This window comes from Equus caballus, chromosome 20, assembly GCF_041296265.1.
Source record: "Equus caballus isolate H_3958 breed thoroughbred chromosome 20, TB-T2T, whole genome shotgun sequence".
NCBI classification, from domain to species: Eukaryota; Metazoa; Chordata; class Mammalia; order Perissodactyla; family Equidae; genus Equus; species Equus caballus.
The window spans coordinates 18,291,422-18,318,302 of NC_091703.1; the positions used below are offsets into that span (position 1 = coordinate 18,291,422).

At 39.2% G+C, this 26,881-nt stretch overlaps 1 protein-coding gene across 1 annotated transcript in view; it reads right to left on the reverse strand.

Annotated features, from left to right (window-relative positions):
* KIF13A (kinesin family member 13A) overlaps positions 1–26,881 on the reverse strand; it is a 193,794-nt gene that overhangs the window by 87,305 nt on the left and 79,608 nt on the right. Inside the window, 2 exon segments of the mRNA XM_070244119.1 lie at positions 2,097–2,157; positions 23,699–23,711. Of these exon segments, the coding sequence (XP_070100220.1) occupies positions 2,097–2,157; positions 23,699–23,711 (74 nt within the window).

Consider the following 26,881-nt stretch of genomic DNA (forward strand, 5'->3'; position numbering starts at 1 on the left):
ATGGCACCTTCCATTAATCAGCAAGTTCAGTTACTTATTTAACCCTTACAAGCACATATGAAATAGGTATTATCATTTCCATGTTTCCCATTTTGCAGAAAAGAAATTGTAACTCAGAGAGATTAAATTATCTAAGAGAACCAAAACAGTGGTCCTGAGATTTAAACCTGAGATTTCAGAGTCCACGAGCTTTCCTTGATACCATGCTGCCTCCTCTTGTCTGGATGCCCACTCCACTGCCCTTTAGCTAAAACTATGCTAAACTTTTACGCCTAGTTTCAGTCTCACCTCCTCTATAAGCCTTCCGAGGCATCTTCAGTCTTTCCAGATTTTGCCTTTCCTTGGGTTTTCTTTAGTACTTAAAGCCTGTAAAACTCATCAGAGTTTAATTTATCTCAAAATGTTTACTGTTGTTTGTTACGCATCCCTGTGCTTTCCAATTTAGTTTTTAATTTCTCCAGGGCTTCCTAGGCTGTGCACACAGGAAGGCTTTCACGAATACTTAAGGAACTGTTCTGAGATTTTCTGGCTTCCTGGGTTATGTAAGAAGAACAAAACAGCATTGCGCTGGGACACAGAATTGGTGGTGGGCAGTCATGGAGCAGATGGTGGGGGAAGGTAGGCTGGGGCTAGATAATAAAGCACCTCAAATGTCATCCCAAGGAGGACAGATTTTGTCTCTAAGTGATGAGGAGTCCTTGAAGGTATCTGAGAGTTGCATGAGAAGAGTTCTAATTCAGGAAGACTTATCTGGCTGCATCCTGAACAACATGAATTGAACAGGCTGAGAGATGGGCTTTGTATAGCCATAGCATTTGTCCTCATTTGTTTCTGTCATGGCAGGAAATGTTTTACTTTTGGTGTTTATTTAAATCCAAAAGCACACACCCAGCACAAAAATACACACAGTGCTAACAGTCAAGACAGAGGCAGACTGTTCCAGACTCTGTAGAATTTATCATCCAAAGTCCCAAAGGACTGATAAGACGACAAAATAATTACAACCAACATTAAGAAGTATTTATTCACTTTAATAAAATACATTGCTGAAGTTGCAGGAATGATGTTTGGAAAGAGAGGCTAATTTACTCAATGTGAGCAACTGAAGGAATTTTCTTAGTTCAAGATTGTTAACCTTTGAAAAAATTATATGTCAAATAATTTCTCAACAAATTTGTTTCACGTGGCAAGGAAAAGGCTATCAATAAACAAAATTCCCTACAAGCAAGTAACTTCCTTTTGCCACCTAATCCTTTAAGACCTACATCCTCTCCATCCTCCCCTCACTGGCTTTCTTTCTTTAAAAGTAAAAGAGAAAGTCATTCAGCTGATATTCATATAAATAGAAATAAGGAGAAAACACTCATTAGCACTCTATATCTAAGAAAAGAGAGACACATTCAGATGGGAAGGAATCAAAGACTTTCTCCTGCAAAGCAAATGCTTCCCTCTTGAGCTAAAACAACTGTGATAAACTCCTAGTAAAGGCTAAGATTCACCTGTGATCGCAAGTAATAAGATTAGGAGTCATTTGTGTTCAGTGGAACAGGAGTAAAATGCCTCAGGAAGGGGCTAGGAGGCACTGTTTCCCTGAGGAGTGTGCAGGGTTAAGTCATCTCAACCACTGACTGCTTTACAACACTCAGGACACAAAGGGTCCCAGAAACGAACAGCTCCTGTGCTTTGCTTCTATAAAATGGAGCAGTGCGTTGCCTTAAAGTTAGTGACAAGAAAGGCATAGCACATTAAATCCCTTCTTCATGTGATAATCACAGTACCTATCTCTTATCGCTTGAGGTGGTTCCCCATTATCGCGAATCCTTGGAACACTTCTGAACACACTAATACCCCCTTTACAGGTGAAGAAACTTAACGAGGTTGAATAAAAAACTGTCCATGGCTTCACAGCAAGTAAGTGGCTGAGCCAGATCCTGAAATCAAATCTTGTTGACTTCAAAGCCCACATGCTAGAACTGGAAAGAATGAGTGTGAATTTTATGGGAAAAACAGAACTCCAGAATAATTAAAGAAAATAGACATGATGGAAGAAGAGGCCAGAGGCCTAACCATCAAGTGCAGAGAGAGAGCCAACTTACCAGCATATTTTGTAGTGTTAGATTCATCCATGGACCAAAAGCAATAATCAAAGGCAAATACCTAAATAAAAGAACAAAATATTAAACTTAAAAACTAATTAACTTCTATGAGTAAATCAGACTGCAAAAAAAAATTCACTGATGAAGATGAGGATGCTTGTTACTGTCTCATTTTAAAAAACTGCCATAGGCTTGATGCTTTGTTAACCCTGAAGTTTCTTTTAGACTACATCGAAGGTTATCGTCTTGTATTAGAGTAAGCTGTATAAGAAAACTGCTATTTATCCAGAATTCAAGCATGCAGACATTTTAACCAAATGTGTTTTAGTGAGAAAAAACAACGACTTGTCTCGCAAGTCCACAGTTGCAGCATCTGCTGAAACCCCGTGGCTGGATCTCCCACAGCTTCTCAAGAAACCCTCAAGTGATCGACTTTTATTTAAACCAGTTCCTTCTAACTTTCCTTGATGTTACCATTTCTAGCACAGTGGAAGCTCACACTTCCATCTTGGACTCCATTCTCTCTCCTGTTTCAGCATGCAGTCTTGGACCAAACAGTGTTAATCAATCATTAATTCATTCTTGCATGCATTAATTTTCTGTATAGTTACTGAATGGCTACTATGTACAGGAATGGCTGATAATGCCTTCATAAGGATTCTCATCTAATCATTGTTTTTCATGCATATGACAACCACTCCCAATGCAGCCACCACTATCAAATGCATAGGGCAACACCTCCCAAAATGTGTTCCAAGGTTTCATGAGATGGCCCATGAAAAAATGATTAAATCATGTTGGAAATAGCGTGCGTTTTCCTCATTTAAGATTCTCAATACAATTCTCAATATTGAGGACTCTGAAAAGTCCTCCAGCAAATAAACCCATTTAATTAACTTATTTCTCCAATTAATTTTCGTGAGGAGACCCTTTCTTGAGTAACATCTACTAACATGCCTTCAAACTAGTGTTTCTCAGTATACCCATTAGCAAACTCTGGCCCAGGTGACTCAGTAGGCACTTTCCTGGGCTCCTTGTTACAGTCTTTTTTCCCTTGCAGTCCAAATAGCAAATTGCAAACCTCCCACAGACAGCGACCCTTTAATGCTTAATCATTTCCATGGGACTAAGCAAACAGCATGCAAGCTCTTTGACCCGGCATTTGAGAACGGCCATAAAGAGGCCTTTCCAGCCTATATCCCCAACTTCCTCATGCTTCAGCTGACCTTGTCCATACCTTGGAGTTACTAGGTACCATTCCACCTCTGTCACTGTTCCCTCCATTTCCACCCTTCAAAATGTTTCATACTCCCAGTTCAGTATATTTTTCTTCCAGGAAGGATTCCTTAGTTAAATCCAAAGGAATTAGCTTTCTCTTCTCTGAACTCTCACAACACAGTTTAATCCTTTTTTGATGACTCCTATACCAATTACTCTATTTTTCACTTACCATGTATATGATCTGTGCATATGTTTTAAAGCAGGAACCATACCTAATTCATATTTGTATCCTGCAGTGTTTGTAGTGGTTGCTTTATATTTATATATTCAATGATTGATGGCATTGAGACCTTGCAAGAAAGCAGGTACGTCCTACATCATCAAAAGACTAAGTTATGCTCTGAGTAGTTTCAGCACTACATTTTCTTCAATGCTTTTAAAACTGATTCAGGTATGCAAACAACTTACATTATCAATCTCAAATCCAAATTCAATTTTGTGACTTATACAAACATTCACTCTGGTCTTATAATAACCAAGGTTAAATGAACAGCTATGAAACAATAGTTTCAGCCAACAGAGTGCAGAATTTTTACTGCATTCAAGGGTTCTTCCAATGATTCGAGAGACCACACAGGCATAATCCAGTTAATCTTCCTGCCTCTGGGCAGGACTGAACTTCAACACTTCTCCTGAGAGATGAAGATCTGTCTTGTTTTTAAACATTTCCAGAAAAGGAGATTCCACAACCTCCTTTTAATGCTCAACTTTCATTCCTAGGACATTTTCCTTTCCTTTGACCTAAGTCAACTCTCCTTACTTTAAATGGCCAATAGAGGCTATTTTCCAATTTTTAAGTATCTTTATTGTTTTCTTCTAGAGTCTCAATGAATGCCTGTTAGTAGTTGCTATATACAGCGAATAATTACTTATTGGCTATATGTTGCTTTTTCATACCTACCTTATTTTTAACAGTTTGCTATTTTGCATACAAAGTTAGAAAGCTAGAGATTTACATTCACAGTAATGCTACTTAAAATAAAATTAAATCCACCCCAAATTTTGAGGGTCTACCTCTCAGTAATAATCATTCCAAGTTCTGTGCCAACTTCCATTTTTAACAAATAGTTAATAGTTTAAAGTTGGTTTTGATCATAAAAAAGAAGATACAAAATTTTCATTTTCAGCAGTTGCTCCCTAAAATGCAGACAAACGTTAAAACCCTGCAGAGGAGAAAAGGGTCCTGCCAGTACTGGTAGATATCTCTGTTCTTTGCTTGTCTAATACCCACCTTTCCCTGAACTGAGTTATGTCTCGAATTTCAAAACCTTTGATCACTCCAGTGATGAAGTACAGGTTATTATTTTACTAAACATTTACCAGTAAGAAAGTTGAAGCCCAGAAATCTGAGGGATTTCCCTAAAAACTCAAAGCAGGTGAATAGAAAAATTCTTGTAATTTTTTTTGTTAATACAGGCTACAAATAATCCCCCCTTCTATGAAATTCTATAGCACTCTGTAGCTCCCATGGCACTAGTCCACATGTGGTCCTATCTTAGGCCTCAGTTTCTCTTGTGTGGGTCTCATCTCCACTTTGAAGGTGAATCCCTTGGGGGCAGGGACTTTGTCACATGCTCCTCATAGTGTCTGAGTCAGTACCTCATACAGAGCAACCACTGTATGTGATTTTTTTTTTTCAATAAATAAACGTAATACCAGAAGAAGGAGATAGAATGCAGACAAGAACACAGAATGGATGTGAGAACTGCTATGAATAAGTTCAATTGCAAAACATATTTTCAGATGTTTCATTACTTTCAGATGTATGTTTTGGGGGAACTGGGCTCCTTCAATGGTCAAATACAGATCCGGTCACTAGATGAGCACTGGGATCCTCTTTGGCACCATCATCCCATGGTTCGCATGGATAAACAAGTATGGCCACATCATGTATAATTTGTAGTTTGTGCAGAAATTAGAGCAATTATTTGACTATTGTTAGAATAATTATTTGTTACTAAAACATTTTTAAAGATGTCTAAAATAATTTGTCTTAGGTAGTCTGATCATTTCTCTTGCAACCTTGTTTGTACTATAAATAAACTATGTACAAACTAATATCTTTCTTTTCATGGCCAACATTTAATCATAATTTAATTACAAAAAGTTTGTAACAAAGGGGGAAGTGATTTTCTTAGGTATTACAGAAGTTTTCATTTTTCAATACAAAATCCATTGACATTTCAAAAGAGAATAAAATCATCTTCTTGAGAGTTATTCCTTGGAAACTGACCACTTCAAATAAAAAATCATTTTTTCAAAGCCAGCACATTGTACTAGAGGAATATGTTATTTAAGACTTCTAGCTCATTTCATTAGAATTCCTAAATGCTTATTTCATGTATTCATTATGAAGTCACTAGTATTTCAACCAGGGTGTGGGAGATGGGGAACTTCTTAATGCATACAACTGAGTAAAAAAAATAAATCTAATTTGGAAACCAAGTATAAATTTCATATTTCATCAATGCCAATGTTCAATAAACATAGTGAGAACATTTTTTGTAAGGGCATCCATACCTTCTGAGATCTTTCAACTAGAAAAAGAACCAAAGTACAGATGCTTTCCAGTTGTTTTTAAAATCTGAAAGCCATTGCCTTCCTTGTTTTCAATAAAATGTGACTCTACCTTCTCAGAATCCCACTCCTTCCTCTTAGTTTGCAACTTGTAAAACTCATACCAGCATTTAATTCCCTGCAGTTTGCTATACACATCTGCTCCACCTTCATCACTCTCTTAAAAATGTTTGCTTTGCATCTTTGTGAACCACTGAACATCTAGTAAAGTTATGCAAGCTGTTTTTAATACGGCAAACGTGTTGAGTGATATATGTTCTGAAGCAAAGGAGTTCCAGGACTCAGGGCCAGGATGCAGCAGAGTCAAACACACTCATCTAAAAGCCCTATTCTCTGAAGGCATTTCAGCAAAATTCAACTTATAATTTAAAAACAAGAAAGCAAGCATCTTCTATGTTCCTTGAAAAGCCAGAAGGCATCAGTGTTCTAAGAAATATGACTGGTAATCATATTTCTAATCCATAAAAACCAACTGTAAAGGTACTTTCAATTGCATTACTTCTGTACCCTTTCACCAATACGTTCTCAGATTGTAAAATGTTTAATCCAGAAAGCAATCAACAAATACCTATTAGCCACCTCTCTCAGTTTTTGGTACTACACGGAACTCAAGTATATATTGGGCATGTTTTTTGGTCCCCTAGTCACTTATGGTCTAGTTAAAAAGACAAAAGAAGAAACTATTATTTTTGAAAATTAAAAAAACACATGTTTTTCCAAAATCATTTTAATACCTCTCACCACTTCTCTCCAGGTAGAATGCAATTAACCCAATACTTCTCTCAAAATAATCTAATTTTATGTAAAGAAGAATTTCTGAAAGCACACATCAGATTCTTGGGGAAGTGAGTCGAAGACCACTCCCTTCCAATTTCTCCTTATTAAAATCTTTCAACGTCATCTCAAATGTCACTCCTTCATGGAACCTTTCTTAAGGATACTACTTCCCATTACTGTGAACTTCATACCTGTCTAACCAGATTGTGTGTGTGCATGTGTGTGTGTGCGAGATTCCCTTTGTTCTGCCACATTATTAATTCTTAGAAGAAAAGACCTTGGTTCTCCTAATGTTTTTATTGTCCATAATTCCACCAAACAAAAATACTCTGAGGATTTACTTGTTAAAGCAACTTCTTGGTGAATTGTCTTTTACTTAAAAGATCTTATAAATCTGTGCTTTCACATAAGCTGGCTGCTTAACACAGTACACATCAGTGAGTGGGAATCCTTCAGCAGCACCAAAGTATAGTAGAAAACACAACAGCACTTTGTCAAAGCCTCTGTTTTCACCTCACTTGTGGAAGTGACAAGACTGGTGTCACCCTACAGACATTATTTGTGGATTTATTAGATTCCTACCCCCGTCCCAAAAAGACAGGAGCAAGCTCCCCTATTCACCGATATATTATGTCAAAAGTCAGCCACCTCTTCAGCTCTAAGAGCTTCCACCAATGACGAAGAAATCCTCCGGTGTAGGAAGTCCAGGGCGAAAAAGAAGAAAAGAAAACATAGAAGTATAAGGGAATCCCTCCTTCCCACAATTCCCTCTCTCCCCTCCCGTGCCCGTCCAGTGAGCTACAACTCAATCTTCAAGACCTGTCCAAACATCACCTCCTCCAATGCTGCCTCAACTTCCTCTCTGCAAGTATGTATTCCTTCTTCTGTGCTTAGTCAATAGCTCCACCTCTCTAATATAGTCTGTACTTAAATAACTGCGCATTTCACATTAAATTAGGATTGTGGATATTTAAGCAAAATGTCTACTAATATGTTTGGCACATAATAGTAACTCAGTATCTGGCAGCTAATAGTTATCACTATTAACAGTATCTACTGTTGGGCTCCCCTCCCCAGTTAACAGTACAGCCGCCACTTATGGAGTGTTTATTATGGACCAGGCACCATCCTAAGTGTTTTATATTCTCATTAAGCCAAGAGGTTTCCTGAGCCAGGGACCGTGCTAATTCATTTCTTTATTCCCTACAGGTATAGACACAGCAGACAGGTACTCAGTATCTGCTGAATCAAATAAAGAGAGAAAAATGAAAAGGCAAAAACGGCCATACTGGCATGAGTGGAAGAGTTATAGTTCTAGCTCATTGGGTTCTGTATCAAAAGCATCAACGCAAAGCATACTACTTCCTAGCTCCCAAATCCAGAATCAAAAGCACTTCCCTTGGGGAAAAAAAGGTCCACTTTATGTGGACCTGCTTTGCTTTGCATGAAGGAGTGTGTCTCTCTCCTCTCATCCTATGCTGTCATCCTCCTCTCTCTGTACAATTAATCCATTGTTCACATCTGCAGCCCCAGCTGCTTTTAACAGCCTGTTCTAGCCACTATCTACTTTGTAAACTGAGCCTAAGGTCTCTCCACAAACTCCCATTTCTCCGGTTTTATAAATATTAGCTTGCCAACGTCCTGTTTTGTGGTTACTTTTCAACTTTGTCAATTTTAAAGAGTACAATTAATATGCAAGATGCCAAATTTGTTCACATTTTACCACACTGTGTTATGAGAACTGAGTTGGATCAAAAAAAAACTAAAGTACTATATTTCATGTCATGTTGAAATTTTCCTTTTAACGCCAAGTTTCAACACTTTTCTGTCTTTCTTCTCTTTCTCCTAGTATTAGAGATGTGAAGAGTCACAAAGAAAGAAGAGTTAAACTTCATTCATCTTGGAGAAGCTGGACTGAAATTGAAAGGAGAGCCCAACACTGAAAGCCTGTCTGATCACCGGAACTGCCCTGACCACTGCTATTTGCACAAGCAGCTCTGTCAGCGCTGACTGCAGCCTGTATTTGAACATATCTGCTCCTGGGCACCAAAGAAGGAATGCCAGAATGATCACCCTTATTACTAGTGAGTTCTATTGACGGACACCACCTTCCCATTTCAAAAGCTGTCAAGTAACTGCTGTCTTTTTGCAATGTAACTAATCATTTCCTTGAAAAATGCCTATATATGCATACCAAACACTGTCTTGAATTACAGTCAATTTTGCCTGACTATGAAGAGGTCAAAGCATCTTAAAGACTCAAAGCAAGCCAACAGCATCTGTTGCACATCTACAAGCAATAAGGCATTGTTCTTGATCTCAGGTGATTCACAATCTGTTGTAGGAAACACCCATGCCGTGGAAAGTCCTACTCTGCATTACAGATCGAATTTCTAAGAAATTCTCCTCAAATGTCTACCCAAAGAACTAATTTATCTTTGCATTCATTTATAGGCATTTACTGAGTAGTTATTACGAGCTAGTTAGGACAGAAATAAGAGTCCCCCAGTTACAAGGATCTCATACCCTACTAGAGGGAAGCAACCAAGAAAAGGAAAGAATGCAATATGTAGAAGTCAGTATAGGGATCAGCAGAATACAAAGATGGAAAAATTGTTGGGGGTGGGGTGGGAAAGGGTAGAGCAAGGCTCAGGAAAGGTTTCTAGAGGAGGCAAAGCTTGGGCTGAATTCTGAAAGACAACTATTGAGAAGACAAGTAGGAAAGGCATTCCAGGTAAAGGGTGAAGCTGGCAAGCAAAAGAGATGAGGAGGAGCTGGGCATGATTGAAGCAGTGTGCAAGGAGCAATGGGCAGGAGAAGAGAGAGAGAAAAACCTGGGGGAGCAGGCTGACACCAGATCATGTAAGACTTTATGTGCCTTATTAAGCAGCCTGGAATTTAGCCTGTTGGCAAATGACAGGATCATATTTTTACTTCAGAATGATCACAGGGGCAGCAACGTGGAAGATGGACTGAACAGGTGTAAGACAAGAGAAAAAGAGGCCAATGAGCAAACCATTATTATGAAGGTAAAAGTTTCTAACACCCAGCCTCAGTGGGGATGGAGAGGAGCTGTAGCGAACAGTCACTCCTTTTCTTGCCCAGAACCCCAAACCCCATTTATTCTAGAAATAGCACTTTTTCTTTGGAGAATTGTAGTAACCTTCACTCCAGTCATTGGGGTTCAACAGGTTGTTGCCATGTTTTTATACGGCACATAAAATCATATATTACATATATGATCACTCAGAGGAGAAGGCAAGGAAGACACACACAGGGGCTCAAGTTGGACCAGCCCCAGTTCCATGATCCCTTGATCACAGTTTACTGGTCCCAAGTGGGTGTCTGACGGCATTTTGGGGTTTGGGACTGAGGAAGTGAAACCAGTCTTTCTTTAATGACTGATACGGTAAAATCTGGGATATGTGAGGCCATGTTTCTAACCATGTGGAACAGAGAAGCAGACACAGCTGGTCTGTAGTGAGAGAGAGAAATGAAGGAGACACACATGGGGACAGAAACAGGAGATGGGAAGACAGGAAGAAGAGATTGTATTTGATCCCCAGCCATTTCCTGTCCTTGAGATCTGTGAGTCATCCCAGAGTCCTTCGAACACATTTATCTTATGGTTCATCTAATTTGAGTTTCTGTCACTTTTAGCTGAAAGACTCCCAACTACTACAGGAAGAAATAACTATGAGAGATGTTAAAGGAAGAAATAACTGAGCTTGATATGCTTTGAATATAGGACCAAAAGAAAGTTATGAATATTAACAGTCCTGTGGGAAAAGGCACCAAAAGGAAAAGGGCCCTGAAAACCATCCAGATGGTTTCAAAAATTTGAAAACAGGAACTAGTTCTCCCAAATCCTAGACCAACATTATGACAGAGCATAGAGCTTCCATTTAGCACTAACTCAGTTCCAATTCTTTCAAACACTCCATTCCTTTCATGTTTAATCCTTTATCGTTCAATTTTAAAATCTGCTTCACTGGTTGCTGAGTGGTGGGGGTGGGAGTGTCACAAATGCACAATCTGTGGTGTTTCTGATTCTTTCATGCTCTGATTACTTCTCCTCAAAAAAACTAGCCACCCATATAACTTCTCCAACAGCACATACAAAAGGTAACTTGGATGTTTTCAAACACGGAGTATTCCTTCTTCAACGAAAATAGCCCAAAAGATGAGAGGGACATGTCTAAGCATGTACTGCATGATCTCTGTTGTTTCTATTAAACGATTATTGTTGCTCATTAAAAAGGAAAAAAATAAAACCCAGATTGCATTTCAGTCACCCTGACATCACCTACCGTGAGCAATCTCTAGGCCTGGTTCAGAACTTCCAGACTAAATACCTCACCTCATCTGCCTATCACCTCCTGCTGGACCAGGCCTGGATCAGGCCTCCAGCACAGAGAGGAGGCTGGGCTGACTCCAAGGCCCCAGGTCACCAAAGAAGGATCTGAGGTGGTCTAAGGGTTGCAAACATTTATTGTGCAGGCAGATCAAACTAGAAAGGTTGACAGAGTTCACTCTGCTGGGGATGACCCAGACCAGGTTGGGGTAGCGGGCAGGTAATTGGAATTCATGACACTCTGCCTGGTCCAGCAGGCTTTCAGTGTTCTGGATTTGGAGATGGATCAATGTCAAGAGACAAGGGAGACAGACCTCTTTTTTTCCCTGGGGCCTATAATCCAAGAAACCTGGTACTCTGTCAACTGCATCTTTAGGCACCTAGAGGCACACAGTTACAGTGGGAACATCTGGCTCTGAACACAGCCAGGGAGAAGGAAAGGGGAGAGAGGTAGGATCTATAGAAATTTCAAGATAGAAACACACAGCACTATGTTTTTGAGGATTTTTTGTTCCTTGGGAATTTTTTACCAATGTGATTTAGAATGGCAAAGTGTAGTGGGTTCCAAATTAGTCGCTGCCCTCCCTGTAAATGGATTACATGTTCCCACCTACTGCCATGTGACCGCAGTGCTTCTAGTAGGAGGAATGTAATTCCTGACCCTACTGAGATCAGGCATGGCCATGTGACCCCAGTGCTTCTAGTAGGAGGAATGTAATTCCTGACCCTACTGAGATCAGGCATGGCCATGTGACTTGCTTCGCCCAATTAAATGTGGACAAAGACATGTATGCCAGTTCAGAGCCACAGCTTTAAGAGGCCGCTGCATGGTTCTCTTTCTTTTCCCCTCTGCCACACTAATAGCAAGTCCCAGACAGGGGAGCCCAGATTGAAGTCACATGCTGCAAAACCACAGCTGACCTGGAACATCAGAGAAATAAACCTTGGTTGTCTCAAGCCACTGAACTTTGAAGGTTGTTACTGCTGCAGCACCTCCCATCAGTCGACTGACATACCGAGTGGTTACTATGAAGCGAACCTAGATTGCTATCTACCCTAGAGTCTCACTCAAAATTTACCCTACATCCTGCAGCCAGACTAATTTCTTGCATGCACAGTTCGGCTCACATAACTCTTCTACACAAAAAGCCTACATGATTCTGCGTAGCCCACCAGATTAAGGTCAGATTCCCAAACTCTCTATAAGCTACCTACTTTGTTTGTTTTTCAATACGCATCTTCTTTTCATGCACTCTAGACTCCAACCAGAGTTTGTACTTCCAAATCTGCGTTATTGTGAGAAATATATTTTTGGTCTTCATCCCTGGTTCCTGAGACAGAGCTCTTAAATCTCTTGGAATTTTGTGAGTAATAAGAGGTCTTTTATTCCTGACACAGAGCTCCTAAATCCCTTGGAATTCCCCCAGTGATAGAAGCCTCTTTTGTTCTAAATGAGGCAGCTCAGTGGTGGGATCCTAGAAAGCTTCAGGATGGGTGCTGGCTGCAGAAAGACCAAGCCTTGATTAGAAGCCTAGAACTTTCAGCCCCACTCCCCTCATTCTCCAGGAAAGGGAGAGGGGTTGGAGATTGAGTAAATAATCGATCATGTCTAAATGATGAAACCTCCATAAAAATCCCTAAATGAGCGAGCTTCTGGGTTGGTGAACACATCCATATGCCAACTCTGTGGAGCTGGTGCACCCCAACTCCACAGAGACAGAACCTCCTGTGCTTGAGACCCTTCTAGACCTCGTCCTACATACCTCCTCATCTGGCTGTTCATCTGTACTCTTTATAATAATCCAGTAACCCTACATAAATGCTTCCCTGAGTTTTGTAAGCCATGCTAGCGAATTGTCAAACCTAAGGAGGGGGGTCTTGGGAATCCCTGATTTGTAGCAAAGTTGCTTGGAAGTGTGAGTAACCTGGGGGTCCGCTACTTGCGATTAGTGTCTGGAGTGAGGGCAGTCCTATGGGCCCTTAACCTGTGGCGTTTGTGCTAACTCTGGGTAGTTAGTGTTAGAGCTGACTTGCAGGACACCCAGTTGGTATCCAAAGAGAATTGGAGAATTGCTTGGTGTAGAAACCTCACACTTTTGGTGTCAGAAGTGTGAGTAGAGAAACAGTTTTCCTTTAACATCAGTTACTTTGTTTCTGTTCCTCACACACATCTTGATTCCTATCCCATGTTTCTGCCTTTTGAAACCCTACCCATACTTCAGCTATGAAGACTTTCTTCCTCTAAAGTCATAAAATACTGAAACAATGAAAGATGATGTTCATAATCTGTTTTCCATTACTTACAGGGCTGTCTATGTTTAATCTTCCTCACCACACTACGAATTCTAGAGAGCAGGAAACATTACTTTAATCACCTCTGAAGCCCCACACACTCCTCGTTCAACACTTTTCACAAACGTTCTCAATTAGTATTTGTCTAATAAATGACTTTTGAATGGATAAGTAAAAATGGTTCCTAGGGAAAACGCACAGCAGGAAGGCTATGCTGCCACTGAGTTCACGCAGCTGCAACATTCACAGATGCAGATATAAAGGCAGAAAGGTAAGGGATGACAGTAGAGCTGCTGCATTTAACTGGGTAAAGAAATAAGCAAAAGCCTTATGATGGATGCTGAAAAGATGTTCTGTACTCAGCCATGTGTTTGGCCTGAAATAGTGCTGTCCAACAGAAATGTAATGCGAGCCACATATGTAATTTAAAATGTTTTCATAGACACATTAAAAAAATAGAGATAAAAACAATTTAAAATGAAATTTTTTTTTTTTTGAGGAAGATTAGCCCTGAGCAAACATGCACTGCCAATCCTCCTCTTTTTGTTTTTTTTTAAGATTGGCACCTGAGCTAACATCTGTTGCCAATGTTCTTCTTTTTTTTTTCTTCTTCTTCTTCTCCTCAAAGCCCCCCAGAACACAGTTGTATATTCTAGTTGTAGGTCGTCTGGTTGTGCTACCTGGGACGCCACCTCAGCATGGCCTGATGAGCGGTGACATGTCTGTGCCCAGGATCCGAACTGGTGAAACCCTGGGCCACCAAAACAGAGTGTGTGAACTCAACCACTCAGCATTGGGGCCAGCCCCCAATCCTCCTCTTTTTGCTGAGGAAGACTGGCCCTGAGCTAACATCTATGCCCATCTTCCTCTACTTTTTATATGTGGGATTCCGCCACAGCATGGCCTGATAAGCGATGGGTAGGTCCATGCCTGGGATCCGAACCCACGAACCCCAGGCTGCCGAAGCGAAGCACACAAACTTAACCACTATGCCACTGAGCAGCCCTAAAAACAATTTTAATAATATTTTTTATTTAATCTAATATACCCAAAATATTTATCTTACTTTTTTTTTCTCCAACTAAGTCTTTGACGTCTGGTGTGTATTTCACACTTACAACACATCTCAATTCAGATCAGCCACATATCACATGCTCAAAAGCTGTGTGTGGCTAAATGGCTGCTATATTGAACAGCACAGGTCTAGAACTCATTTCATTTGAGGCCAACACTTAGTTTTCAGAAAGTCACAAAGTCAAGTGGCAGAGGCAACAGAAAATGATGGCAGTCACAGATTGTAAAACAAGTCTGAAGGCAACTGCACTTCAGGTGGAAACCTGTACCTAATAAGATTTCCCCCTCCTCTTTTCTGAGCAATTTTGTCAAGTCAGGTTTCTGGTGTATCAGTGTGACTCTTTAAAGGACACTGCCTTCAAAAGTAACAATTTTATTTTGCTGTAATGACATTTTCTTCTGCTCACCATTTTGCCAACAAACTTATATAAACAGAAGAAGAACTAAATACTTTGACGTTCAGCACTTCCTAAATACACTTGTAAATAACATAAAAGACATTTAAAATGAGTTTAATTAACAAGATCAAATTGTTCAAATAAATCACACACTAACTTATGAGATATTAAATACAGTGATCATAAGAATGAGTCAAAAAGGATATGATCCTAAATGGAGAGATCTTGCAGATATTTACATTTTCCCTAAACTCTTCCTTCTTACTCTTTCCCTCTGAAGTCAACAAATAGAAAAATGACTTTACAACCATGTGGTGTAAAAGAAAGTACACTAGACTGTATTAGACAGGCACTCAGAGGCCTAGGATTGGAGCCAAGCTCTCTCACTGGATGGCCTTGGCCAACTCATTCCTTAAACATCAATCTCCTTGGTCACAAATAAGAGGGTTTGAATGGTCTGGGTTAAGAAATTTCTTCCAGCTCTGTAGTGCTCACTTGGCACATGGAAGGTGCTCAATAAATACTGAGGGAAGGAAGAAGAAAACAGAAAAAGGAGGAAGAATTCATTTGTTTTTCTTTGTGTGTGCCTCAACGTGGCTCCCCAGGAAGGTAAGCTTCTTGTGCTGGATGTGACAAATGCATGAAAAGTGATGGGTCCTAGAACATGCCAGACATTCTGGGGGCCATCTGGAAGACCTGGAACTGGGCCTCTGAAGGCAAAGCTACTGTGACCGAGGACGTTTTCCTGTTCTCCATCAATGCAGCGTGCATAATGGCACAATTAGATAGTGATTCTCCACTCACATACGTGCCCTCCCTCTGTACCACCTCCTGCCAACATCCAAAGTTTATGAGAAGGTGACTAAATGAACAAGCAACTCCCCCATTTTACCTCTATTTGCAGTATCTTTAAGACAAAAACTTTGGACTCAAAACTATAGTCACACTGATAAAGAAAAACACACCTACCTCAACTCTAAAAACCATGAGACAAAGGCTCTTTATTTATGTATTTATTTCTTAAACTAACAAGGAGGCATGAAGCAGGTGTCTCTATGTTGTGTAAAAGCTTACTTTTCTTTTTAAGGGAAATAAAATATTTCTATAAACACTGCATAATATGCTACTGGTGAAAGGATTAAAAGGTCACAGTTGGTCTATGCTGAAATAAATGTTTCTCTGCTTAGGAGTACAAATTTACAAAATGTAACACTTACCAAAGAGAAAAATCCAAATATATAGTACAAGACAATCTATACAAATATAAATTTGTATAAATTTCCCTTTCCATTCTAACATGGTATATAAAAAAATTTCAATCTAACTTTTAAAAGTCCAGTAGAAGAATATCTTCATCTTTGCCTTGTCCTAACACAAGACTAGAAAAAACAACTTTTTTTTGAGGAAATTAGCTCTGAGCTAACTACTGCCAGTCCTCCTCTTTTTGCTGAGGAAGCCTGGCCCTGAGCTAACACCCGTGCCCATCTTCCTTACTTTATATGTGGGACGCCTGCCACAGCATGGCGTGCCAAGCGGTGCCATGTCTGCACCCAGGATCCAAACCGGGGAACCCCGGGCCACTAAGAAGCGGAGAGTGTGAACCAACTGCCGCGCCACTGGGCCGGCCTGGAAAAAATAACTTTTAAGACAAAAGAAACTCAGTTCAGAGAGAACAAGATTAAGTAGCCTCAAAATGCCACCACCACCAGCAGCACACATATGAGTACCTGGTTTCTCTTCTTAATTTTCATTGGCAATTCCTTCTCTTCCCATTCCCCAGAGCAGGAGCATGGTGCTAGTCTCTATTCTCTCCTGTTTTCTATTGCACTTAACCCTTTATTCCTTGATAACTTAACAGATCTCCCTTCCTTCAACTCTCATCTCATTCCCACAAGAATTCACCTGACCTTTCTAGGGCAGAGACTGCAAACCTTGTAGAACCTGCTAGGCATCCATATCAGATGCTTTGCCATCATTTCCACTTCAACCCACTCTAAAACTGAACACATCAACTTCTCCCTGAGCCAAACCTGCTCTTTCTTCTTTAACTCCTGTTGAATTTTCAGTCACTCAGTTTCAAATTCCAGAGTAATCTCGGACTCCTTTTGCTGTATTGGCTTCTCTCATATGTTGTCAGCATCCAAGTCCTGGATACTTCATTTCAGCAATGTTTTGATAATTCTTCCCTTCCCATCTCACAGCACTGCTCCAGTGCAGGCTCTTATTACCTCTTTTCTGGCATATTTTATTGAATACCATCTCTAGCCTCCCCAAAGATCAAACCAAATTCATCCTATGCTCTGCTTTCAGATGAACCTTCTGAAAGGGAGCCTCGACTAGACCCTGCTTTGTTCAAAATAGGCAACAGTGAGACATTGAAGGTATCAAGGTCCAACCCTGACATCAAGGTCTTCCAAAGCTGGATTTGGTTTTAACCTCTTTTAGATGTGTCACTCAGGACTCTCCTTCATGTACTGTTAGTCCAACTCTGTGCTTTGTCATTCTCTAAACACAGTCGGCACTCTCTTTTCTCCATCTCTTGCCACATCCATCTATAATCCAATGACTAAATACACACGGGGTTTTTTAAAAGGTCTTGTGCATTTTTTCACTAAGTATTTGTTGTTACTGCCATTGAGTCGATTCTGACTCCCAGCAACCCTGTGTACAGCAGAGCAGAACCCTGCCCGGTCTTTTTGCACCATCTCCTCACCTTCTGGCGCTATATCAGACAATGCTCTGCTGCTGTTCATTGGATTTTCATGGCCAATTTTTTCAGAAGTGGGTGGTGATGTCCTTCTTCCTAGTCTGTCTTAGTCTGGAAGCTCCACTGAAACCTGTCCATCATGGGTGACCCTGCTGGTATTTGAAATGCCAGTGGCATAACTCTTAGCATCACATAACATGCAGCCACCACAGTATGACAACCGACAGATGGGTGATGTGGTTCCCAGACTGGGAAACAAACCCAAGCCATGGCAGTGACAGCACTGAAGCTTAACCACTAGACCACCAGGGAGTGCTGGCTTTCACTAAGTATATCCCTAAGTATTTAATGTTTTTGAAGCTACCGTAAATTATTGGGGTTTTGTTAAATTTTATTTTCTAATTTCATTGTTAGTATAAACAAATAAAACTTATATTTTGACCTTTTTCCTGCCACCTTGCCACTTATAATTTCTAGGAGCTTGTTTGGAGATTTCTTAATGTTCTCCGAGTATATGACCTTATTGTCTATAAATAAAGATATTTTTTCTTCCTCCTTTCCAATCTGAATTTATTTCTTTTTCGTGTCTTACTGCACTGGCCAGGACCTCTAGTCAAGGCTGAATAGAAGTGGACAGATCAATATAAATGGAAAGTGTTCAGTTTTTTACCATTAAGCATGATGACAACTATGATTTTTAATGGATGCCCTTTGCTTTGTTGAGGTTCCTGTCTACTACTAGCTTGCTGCAAATATAAGTGTTAAATTTTGTCAAATGCTTTGTTCTGCATCTACTGAGATAATCACATGGTTCTTCTTTTTCATTTTGTTAATATGATGACTTACACTTATTTTTTCCCAATTAATAGACTTTACTTTCTAAAGTAGTTTTAGGTTTACAGAAAAATTGAGTAACTAGTATACAGTTCCCATATACTTCCTCTTCTTGAGCATCCCCCTGCCAGTTTCCTCCATTATTAATAACTAGCATTAGTGTGTCATATTTGTTATAATTGTTGACCAACATTGATACATTATTCATAACTAAATTCCATAGTTTACATTAGAGTTCATTCTTTTGAACTGTAGTGTTCTATGAGTTTTGATAAAGGCATAATGTCATATATCCATGATTACAGTATCATACAGAATAGTTTCACTGCCCTAAAAATCCTATACTTCACCTATTCATCCCTCCTTACCTCCCACTCCCCCCAGCAACCACTGATTTTTTTTCCCTCTCTGAAGGCACCCAAGTTTGCAGTGAATTTTAATTTGGGTTTAAAGTGGATCTGGCATTTTATAAGTACTGAATTAAAGGTAGCTATTATTAATAGAAACAAAGGAAATAAAATTCTAGGAGTACAGTTCCAGGGGTTGACATAAAGAATGTGAGACCTTTCCTGCATAACAGTTGAGTAGAAATAGTGATAATTCAATCAAATATTCAAAATGACATTCCAAACTTTCTCCTAATCAGCACTCCTACCTTAGAACACTTGTTAGTAAAATGCAAAAAATCCTTACACATATTAGAAATAGTGCACATGGCAGGCAGGTAGTTATTATTTGCCATTATCACAGAATTAGACATAATTTCAACAAGTGCCCAAACACAGACTACATGAAAAAATATTCCTTAGGAAAACACAAATTAATGACAAGAGAATCCAAGCTGGTGGTGAGATTTGTAAGGTCCAGCAGGCACTTTCCCTCTGGGGTCAGGCCAGAGGGGAGCATTAGGATCAGGGTCTAGGCAGGCATTTGGGTCTTCTGGAGAAGGGAATCAGGGCAGAAAGTGCTCTCTGGCTCAGTCCCTAGCAAAGTGGCTCTGTCTATCAGTGAAGAGGATCAATAATTTAGTTAGACTTGAACCTTCTTTCTGTTACACTGGTGAGTGTCTTTCTGCTCCAGCAGATCTGCCTTTTTTTCTCTCCATTCCTTCAACAGTCATTGTGTAGCTGCCACGTGCTATGGGCATTGTCCTAGGTAAACCACTAATTTTAAATGTCTTATAGTGCTGCCTTTTCCAGAATGTCATATAGTTGGAATCATATAGTAGGTAGCCTTTTCAGATTGGCTTCTTTCACTCAGCAATTATGCATTTAAGGTTTCTTCATATCTTTTCATGGCTTGACAGCTCATACAATATTCCACGGTATGGATGTACCGCAGTTTGTTTATCCATTCCCTTAGTGAACAACACCTTGGTTGGTTCCAGTTTTTGGCAAAATGAATGAAGCTGCTGTAAATACTCATGTGTAGGTTTTTGTGTGGACAGACATTTTGAACTCATTTGGATGAATATCTAGAAGTATGACTGCTCAGTTGTATGCATGCTCAGCATTGTAAGAAACCTCCAAGTTGTCTTCCAAAGGGGCTATACCACTTTTCATTCTCACCAGCAATGAATGAGAGTTCCTGTTGTTCCACATCCTCATCAGCTTTGGTATTGTCAGATTTGTGGATTTTAGTCATTCTAACAGGTGTGTAGTGGTATCTCATTTTAATGTGCAATTCCCTAAAGACATATGATAATGAGCACTTTTTCATGTGTCTATTTGCTATTTGTATACCTTCTTTGGTGAAGTGTCTGTTCAGGTCTTTTGTCCATTTTTTAACTGTGTGGTTCATTTTTTTACTGTTGAGTTTTAAGAGTTATTTGTATATTTTGGATAACAAACCTCTATCAGATGTGTTTTTCAAATATTTTCTCCCAGAAGTTTTACAGTTTTGCATTTTATATTTAGATCTATGATTCATGATCTATGATTCATTTTAAGTTAATTTTTGTGAAGGGTATAAGGTCTGTATCTAAATTCATTTCTGTGCATGTGGATGTCCAGTTGTTCCAGCACCAATTGTCTCTTCTGTACTTTATTTTGATATTCTCTGCTAACCTATCTTCTAGTTATTTAATTCTCTCTTCAGCTGGATTTATTCTGCTGTTAAACCCTATCACTAAGTTCTTAATTTTGGCTTTGGGTTTGTCAGGGTCAGAATTTCTATTGGGTTATTTTCCAAATCTGTTTTGTCACCTTTTATAATTTTCAGTCCTCTCTGACATTTAAAAAATCTTACCTTACATCTCTTTGAATATAATAAGTATAGTTATTTTAAAGTTCATGCCTAACAACTTGAATATCTGAAGTATCTGTAGATCTATTTCTACTTTTATTATTTCTGCTAGTTCTTGTTCATGTTGTCTTATCTTATAATACACCTCTTTATCTTCGATTGTGTGCTGGATAGTGTATTTTATAAAAGGTTTATGGAATCATTAGAGATGTAGGATCAAATGTGCTTCTTCTAGGTGCCTATGGGGACCTGGATTCTAGGATCATTTTGATCCAATTTTTGTGCTTGAGATTTTCTGGATCACACAAAGATCTTGCAACAACCACACAGCAATCCAAGTGAGGACTGGTTTACTTCTGTTTCACCTTTATACCTGACCCAAGGCTGGATGTCAATCCACTTTGTCGACCCAAAGTATAAGGAGTTTACCAAGGACTCCACCTCTAGCAGACCCTAAACTTCAACACTTTTGTCCCCCAGGACCCCTCAAGCCCTGCAAGGCTGTGAGAAACATCGCTCTGCCTTTAAGCTGCTTTTATCTGAAAGGCATACATCCAAACAACAGGTTTATCTCTCTATATTTCCACCTTCTCTTGGATCTTGGACTGCCAATTCCTCACTACACTGGTATTTCTCCACTGCCTTAAAGCATAAAAATATTAAAAAAGTATTTCGTCCAGTCATAGTTGTCCTCAGTTCTGCAGAAGTCAGAACAGGATCCTTCATCCTATGACTTCCATAAATATTCTGCCTCTTCAACAAATTGGTTTTATATTAAATTGTGATTAGGTTCCCTATCCTACCCTCATTAGAATGCTAGGATTGGGTCTGATTCATGCAGCACTTGTCCCCTGCCTGGAATAATTATTTGTTAAATCAAACCAACCATTCTTCTCGGATGCTTCTGCTAATTATTCATGTCAAAATCTCACTGTTTTTATAAATCAACAAAACTTCATGTTTATATAATCATCATTAAAAACACCTTTCTCTTTCCCATTTGCTTTCAATGTTTACAGTTTCCGCAAGAAAAGGCCTTAACTGTTTCAGTGTCTTTTAAAAAAATCTGACTCTATTTGTCACTTATTTGATTTCAAGATGACCTTTGTACTTTGCAGATGTGCCTTATGGCACATATGGCATGCATGTACATACTTAAACATGGTGATTTAACATTTTATTTTGAAAATTTCATGACCACTTAGGAATTATTACTAAGATACCAAGTGAAACCACTAAGCTATATATCCTGGATAGAAAGTAACTACAACATTTCTGAGTATGAAGCAATTAGTGATTTTTTAAAAAATGTGTTTTTGTGTCTCTTTTTCATTTCATTGCTTTGCTTTCACTAAGTAGCCATATGTGGAATTGTTCAGGATTTCATTGCCCATTTTGTGGTGAAAGAATTAAATAGATCACATGGTGGGCCGTCTGTTCTGAAACCTCTAGGAACCAACAGCAAGGGAAGGAAGGGCTACTTAAGGGGAACTCACATCCTTCTGAATAGCAGAGACACTGTTTTGGTTGCAAATTTCAGGGACTATATCCATATCAATAATTGCTCAGAGAGAACCTCCTAATCCCCAGATTATACTTCTATAAAATCATATATTTCTTCTTTCTTAAAAGATCTCATAGTATTTGTTTGATGTGTGCCTTCCTTGCTGAAGTTGAAACTCATACTTAGTGTCGAGGGCAATTCCTATACTGCCTTCAATAAACATAAGATAACATTTAGCATTTTAGTGGGTTTCCATACTTCAAAAGCTAAATTGGATTTTCCTTCATAACCCCAGAGGCAAGTAAGCCAACTCTATTCTGGAGCCTTACCTTCATACAATATATCTTAGATTATGACCATATAATGCGTGTGGGTGTAGCCTGTCTTGATCCCATCTCAGAAACCAAATCTATAATCAGCATCACTGGTCAGGGGCTAATTGAATTTCTCCTCCCTTTTGGCACTAAGTGTCCTTTTGATACCCAATAAAATACTCACCGGTAACAAAATCAGCCTTCAGTTATTCAGGAGTTGGTCATTCAGATCTCCTGCTTCTCATATACTTTTCCCCCACCTACTCTCTAACTTTTAGGCTTCTCACTGGTAAACATGGCATCGAATGTTGGCCAGAGCAAGGTGGACAATTCCAATTAGTGGACTTTGTGATTGGCTAGAAACTCCAATGGAGCTCATAAAGTTGGTGGATGGTTGAAACTCTATCTAATTATGATATCAACTATTCTTAGTAGGACACACAAAACATATTTTGCCCACTTAATAATCATAGTTACCACAGTATCAGTCTATGATGTTATGATTTTTGTCCTTCTACTTTCTTTGTTGTTAGTGCCATTGAGTCAATTCCGACTCCTAGTGACCCTGCGTACAGCAGAGCTGAACCCTGCCCGGTCTTTTTGCACTATCCTGTCACCTTCTGGCGCTGTACCAGACAAGGTTCTGCTGCTATTGGTAGGGTTTTCATGGCCAATTTTTGCAGAAGTGGGTGGCCATGTCCTTCTTCCTACAGCGTCTTAGTCTGGAAGTTCCACTGAAACCTGTCCACCATGGGTGACCCTGTTGGTATTTGAAATACCTGTGGCATAGCTTTCAGGGTCACAGCAACATGCAGCCACCACACTACGACAAGTGACAGATGGGTGATGTGGTTTCCTAATCGGGAAACGAACCTGGGCTGATACTGTACAGCCCCAGCTCCTCTATTTACTCAATCTGTGAATTAGGACATGATATTTCATCTCCCTGAGCTTCATTTCATCATCAATAAAATAGAACAGTAACCTGAAAGGTTTGCTCTGAGGACCGGAGCATTAATTCTAAGAATGAAATAATGTATGAAAGTGCTTTATAAATGTACAGGAGCATTCTAATTTTATATCATTACCAAAATTAATTGTTTATACATGGTTTAAGTTTTACATTAGAATGCTGATTTTTCTTCTCAAGTGGTGAGATGTTCCACATGGGTTATTATGATGGATAAAATCCTGGATTTCTGCACACTTAGCCAGTATGCATGCCAAATTCCACATCAGTGCTTACCTTGGGAGGTTTCCTTAATGATGGAAACAAAAAATTTCCGCAGCAGAGGTAGAGAAGGTTGTCAACACAGCAGCCATATCAGATAGAAGCAATGAAAAAGAAAAAACATAAGGGAAACTCAGCATCTTGATAACATGATCTGAAAGATACTCTACTTCAACAAAGATCAGAAGCCAAATTCACTTCACTGCCTGAAGTGATAAACTCTTATATTTGCTAAAAAAACAGCATAGGCATAATGCATTTCTTTCCTGGTTTAACAGAATGGATACAGTCACTCAGGAGTACTTTTAATGATTCTAAAAATGCCCACAGAAGAGCATCAAGATAAAGAAAGATGCTGCCATCATATTGCATGTGGTCAAATACTTTTACAACAATTTTCATACTTAAATTTTCCTTAAGTTAGTATTAAAATATATGTACATTTCCTTTGATAAATACTTCATACAGGACTTTTTCCCACTTAAAAACCATAGTTCTAGATGACAATTTTCACATATTTCAACCCTGAACAGAAATTTAATAGCAAGTTACATCCTTCCCCGATCACCAACCACACATGCACTTCTTTAACATTCATTTTTGTATGTTAATAACTCAAAAATTACTGAAATCTCACCTGGAGAAAACTCTGAAAACAAAATAGTTCTCAAAGTAACAAACCCTTAGCCAGACCTACTTTGTAAATGTTTTCATCGTGTACAAAATTAAGGCGCTGAACTACGATTTTTTTTTTTTGAGGAAGATTAGCTCTCAGCTAACATCTGCCACCAATCCTCCTCTTTTTGCTGAGGAAGACTGGCCCTGAGCTAACATCTGTGCCCATCTTCCTCTACTTTATATGTGGGACGCCTGCCACAGCATGGCTTGACAAGTGGTGCCATTTCCACACCCGGGATCCAAACTAGCAAACCCCGGGCTGCTGGAGTGGAATGTGCAAACTTAACTGCTGCACCACCAGGCCAGCCCCTGAACTATGATTTTTATGGTATGTGATCCTATGACAGTTCTTGACCTTCCTGATGTAGTTACTCTTAATCAGCGTCCAATATAATCAATTCATAAACTGTAAAATTATTGTTAAATAGGAATGGCGGAAATTGTTCCATGGCTTTAATCCTTCATAGGGAACAGAATCATGAGGATAATAAAATGGATTTTCCGGGGCAGAGGGCATGGAAATCAAAAGGTGCAGGCAAAAATAGCATGGTGCCTTTTCTCCATCACTGAGTCCAACAATCCTCAGAGAGCTCTGAGAGTCCCAAACAAAACTCAGAGCTCAGCAGCAAGGAAAGACAGCCCATGGATTCCACAATCAGGCAGACAAACCTACACTTTCAAATCTAGGGAAAAAAATCATGACATTCCTATAAGGATGAAGTTGAAACATCATCTTCCTGAAATTCTATGAATTAGCTGAAAGGAAATGAGCCCTTATGTCATTACCTCTGACACTTAGGCACCATGGGAACATGATTTTTGTCTTCAGGTTTTAGAGGGGAACTCTGTCTAGAATAACTGGTATCCTGGCTGCTGTCAAGCAAGTCTCAACATTCTGTGTGTCTGCCCTTTAAAACAAGATAAACATTTATAGATGTTATAATAAAAATGCACGAGTGTTTTTAATTCTAGGAAAGCCATGGATATTTGCTCTGAGCTTGAGTTTTCTGCCAAGAAAATTTCCTTAAGTGAAACACTGCTCTGGAAGTCATCTGTTCTGAGCAGGTAGAACAATAATGAAAACTTTGTGCACGATACTGTTGACTAAGCCTTCTCTTATTTTGTTTGCTTTATTTTTTAAAAACCATTTAAATCACTATTTAACAAAGGAAAGAAAAATCACTTGGGTTACAATAAGGCAATCACACAAAACAGCACAGACGAAGCTAATAAAGCATATGTTTCACATTTTGGTAACAGTGAACCAAGTAACCTAAGGGGGGGGAGGGGGGGTAGAAACATGCTAATAGCAATCCCAGAGATCTCTCCTGAGTTCTCATGTGCTTCCTTTATGCTACAATCATTATCATTATGATGTACAATCATTATCACCAGCAGCAAAGAACAAGTGCTGGTTTGTAGCCAGTAGTATATTTACCTCCTAAGTTGTCCAATAAAGCAGCTATCCTTTCTTCATTGACATTCCAAGATTGTTTTCTTTATTCCTCTTAGGAAACGAATCCTATTTCAGCATTTTAAGTCCTTTAAAAGTATATCCCTTATAATTCTGCTCCCTTCTTTTATGTTTCCAACTACGGACTCCTTGTTAAGAATAAGTGGAGACAGGGAAGCAGAGGGAAAAGGGAAGCCACTGAATTCATCTGCAGCTACCCAAATGTACTCATCATTTCGTTTAGAGCAAGGACCCTTATTACAGAAGGAAAAGTCAGTCATGCAGTGCATCACTACTTCATTAATTGGTAAACCTTCCTTGAGGCATGAATTAGGTGATAAGCAACTAAGTCATCCTAATTCAGAACCAGAGTTTACTGCCCCAATCCCTGGAGGTTATATATCATTCTTTGGGAGTTGTGAAGAAAAGTCTTTCCAAAATGAGCAATACCAATACTATAATCAAATACACTATCCTATCCTTTGAAAAAACCTGATGTGATATTCCAATGTAAAAATAAAAGTTTTCACACATATATGAAAAAAGATGACATATAAACATCTATCAGAAACATAATATTAAACATATATTTTTAAAATTATAGCCTTTTGTTGATTATATCAATAGTGTTATCAATAGAATTCCATCTAACTCTGTCAGGTCCAGCTTATTGTTGAGATACCCGTATGGCTCAATTACAGTAAGAAAGAGGCAATATCTCTGGCTAAGTGAACATCCAGTGAAACAGAACATCCCTTGAAACAAACCTAACCGACCCGCAGACGTAGGCTTGGTTGCTGACTCATTAGAAAACAGAGCATTCCATTGACTTGGCTAGCGGCATGCGGTCTCTTGACCACTCTCTACTGCTCACCCTCTCATTCATCCTCAAAAAGTCCTTGTTTTTAATTACGTGAACCTCTGTAAGTTATGAGGAGATTTTTTTGTGTGTATTCCAAACAAACTGAATACAATTTGACATTTTAGAAATCACCAAGGTAATAATGTTTCTAGGTCCCAGGATTTGGAGAAGAAATAAGGAGATGCAGTTCTACATTGATAGTTGC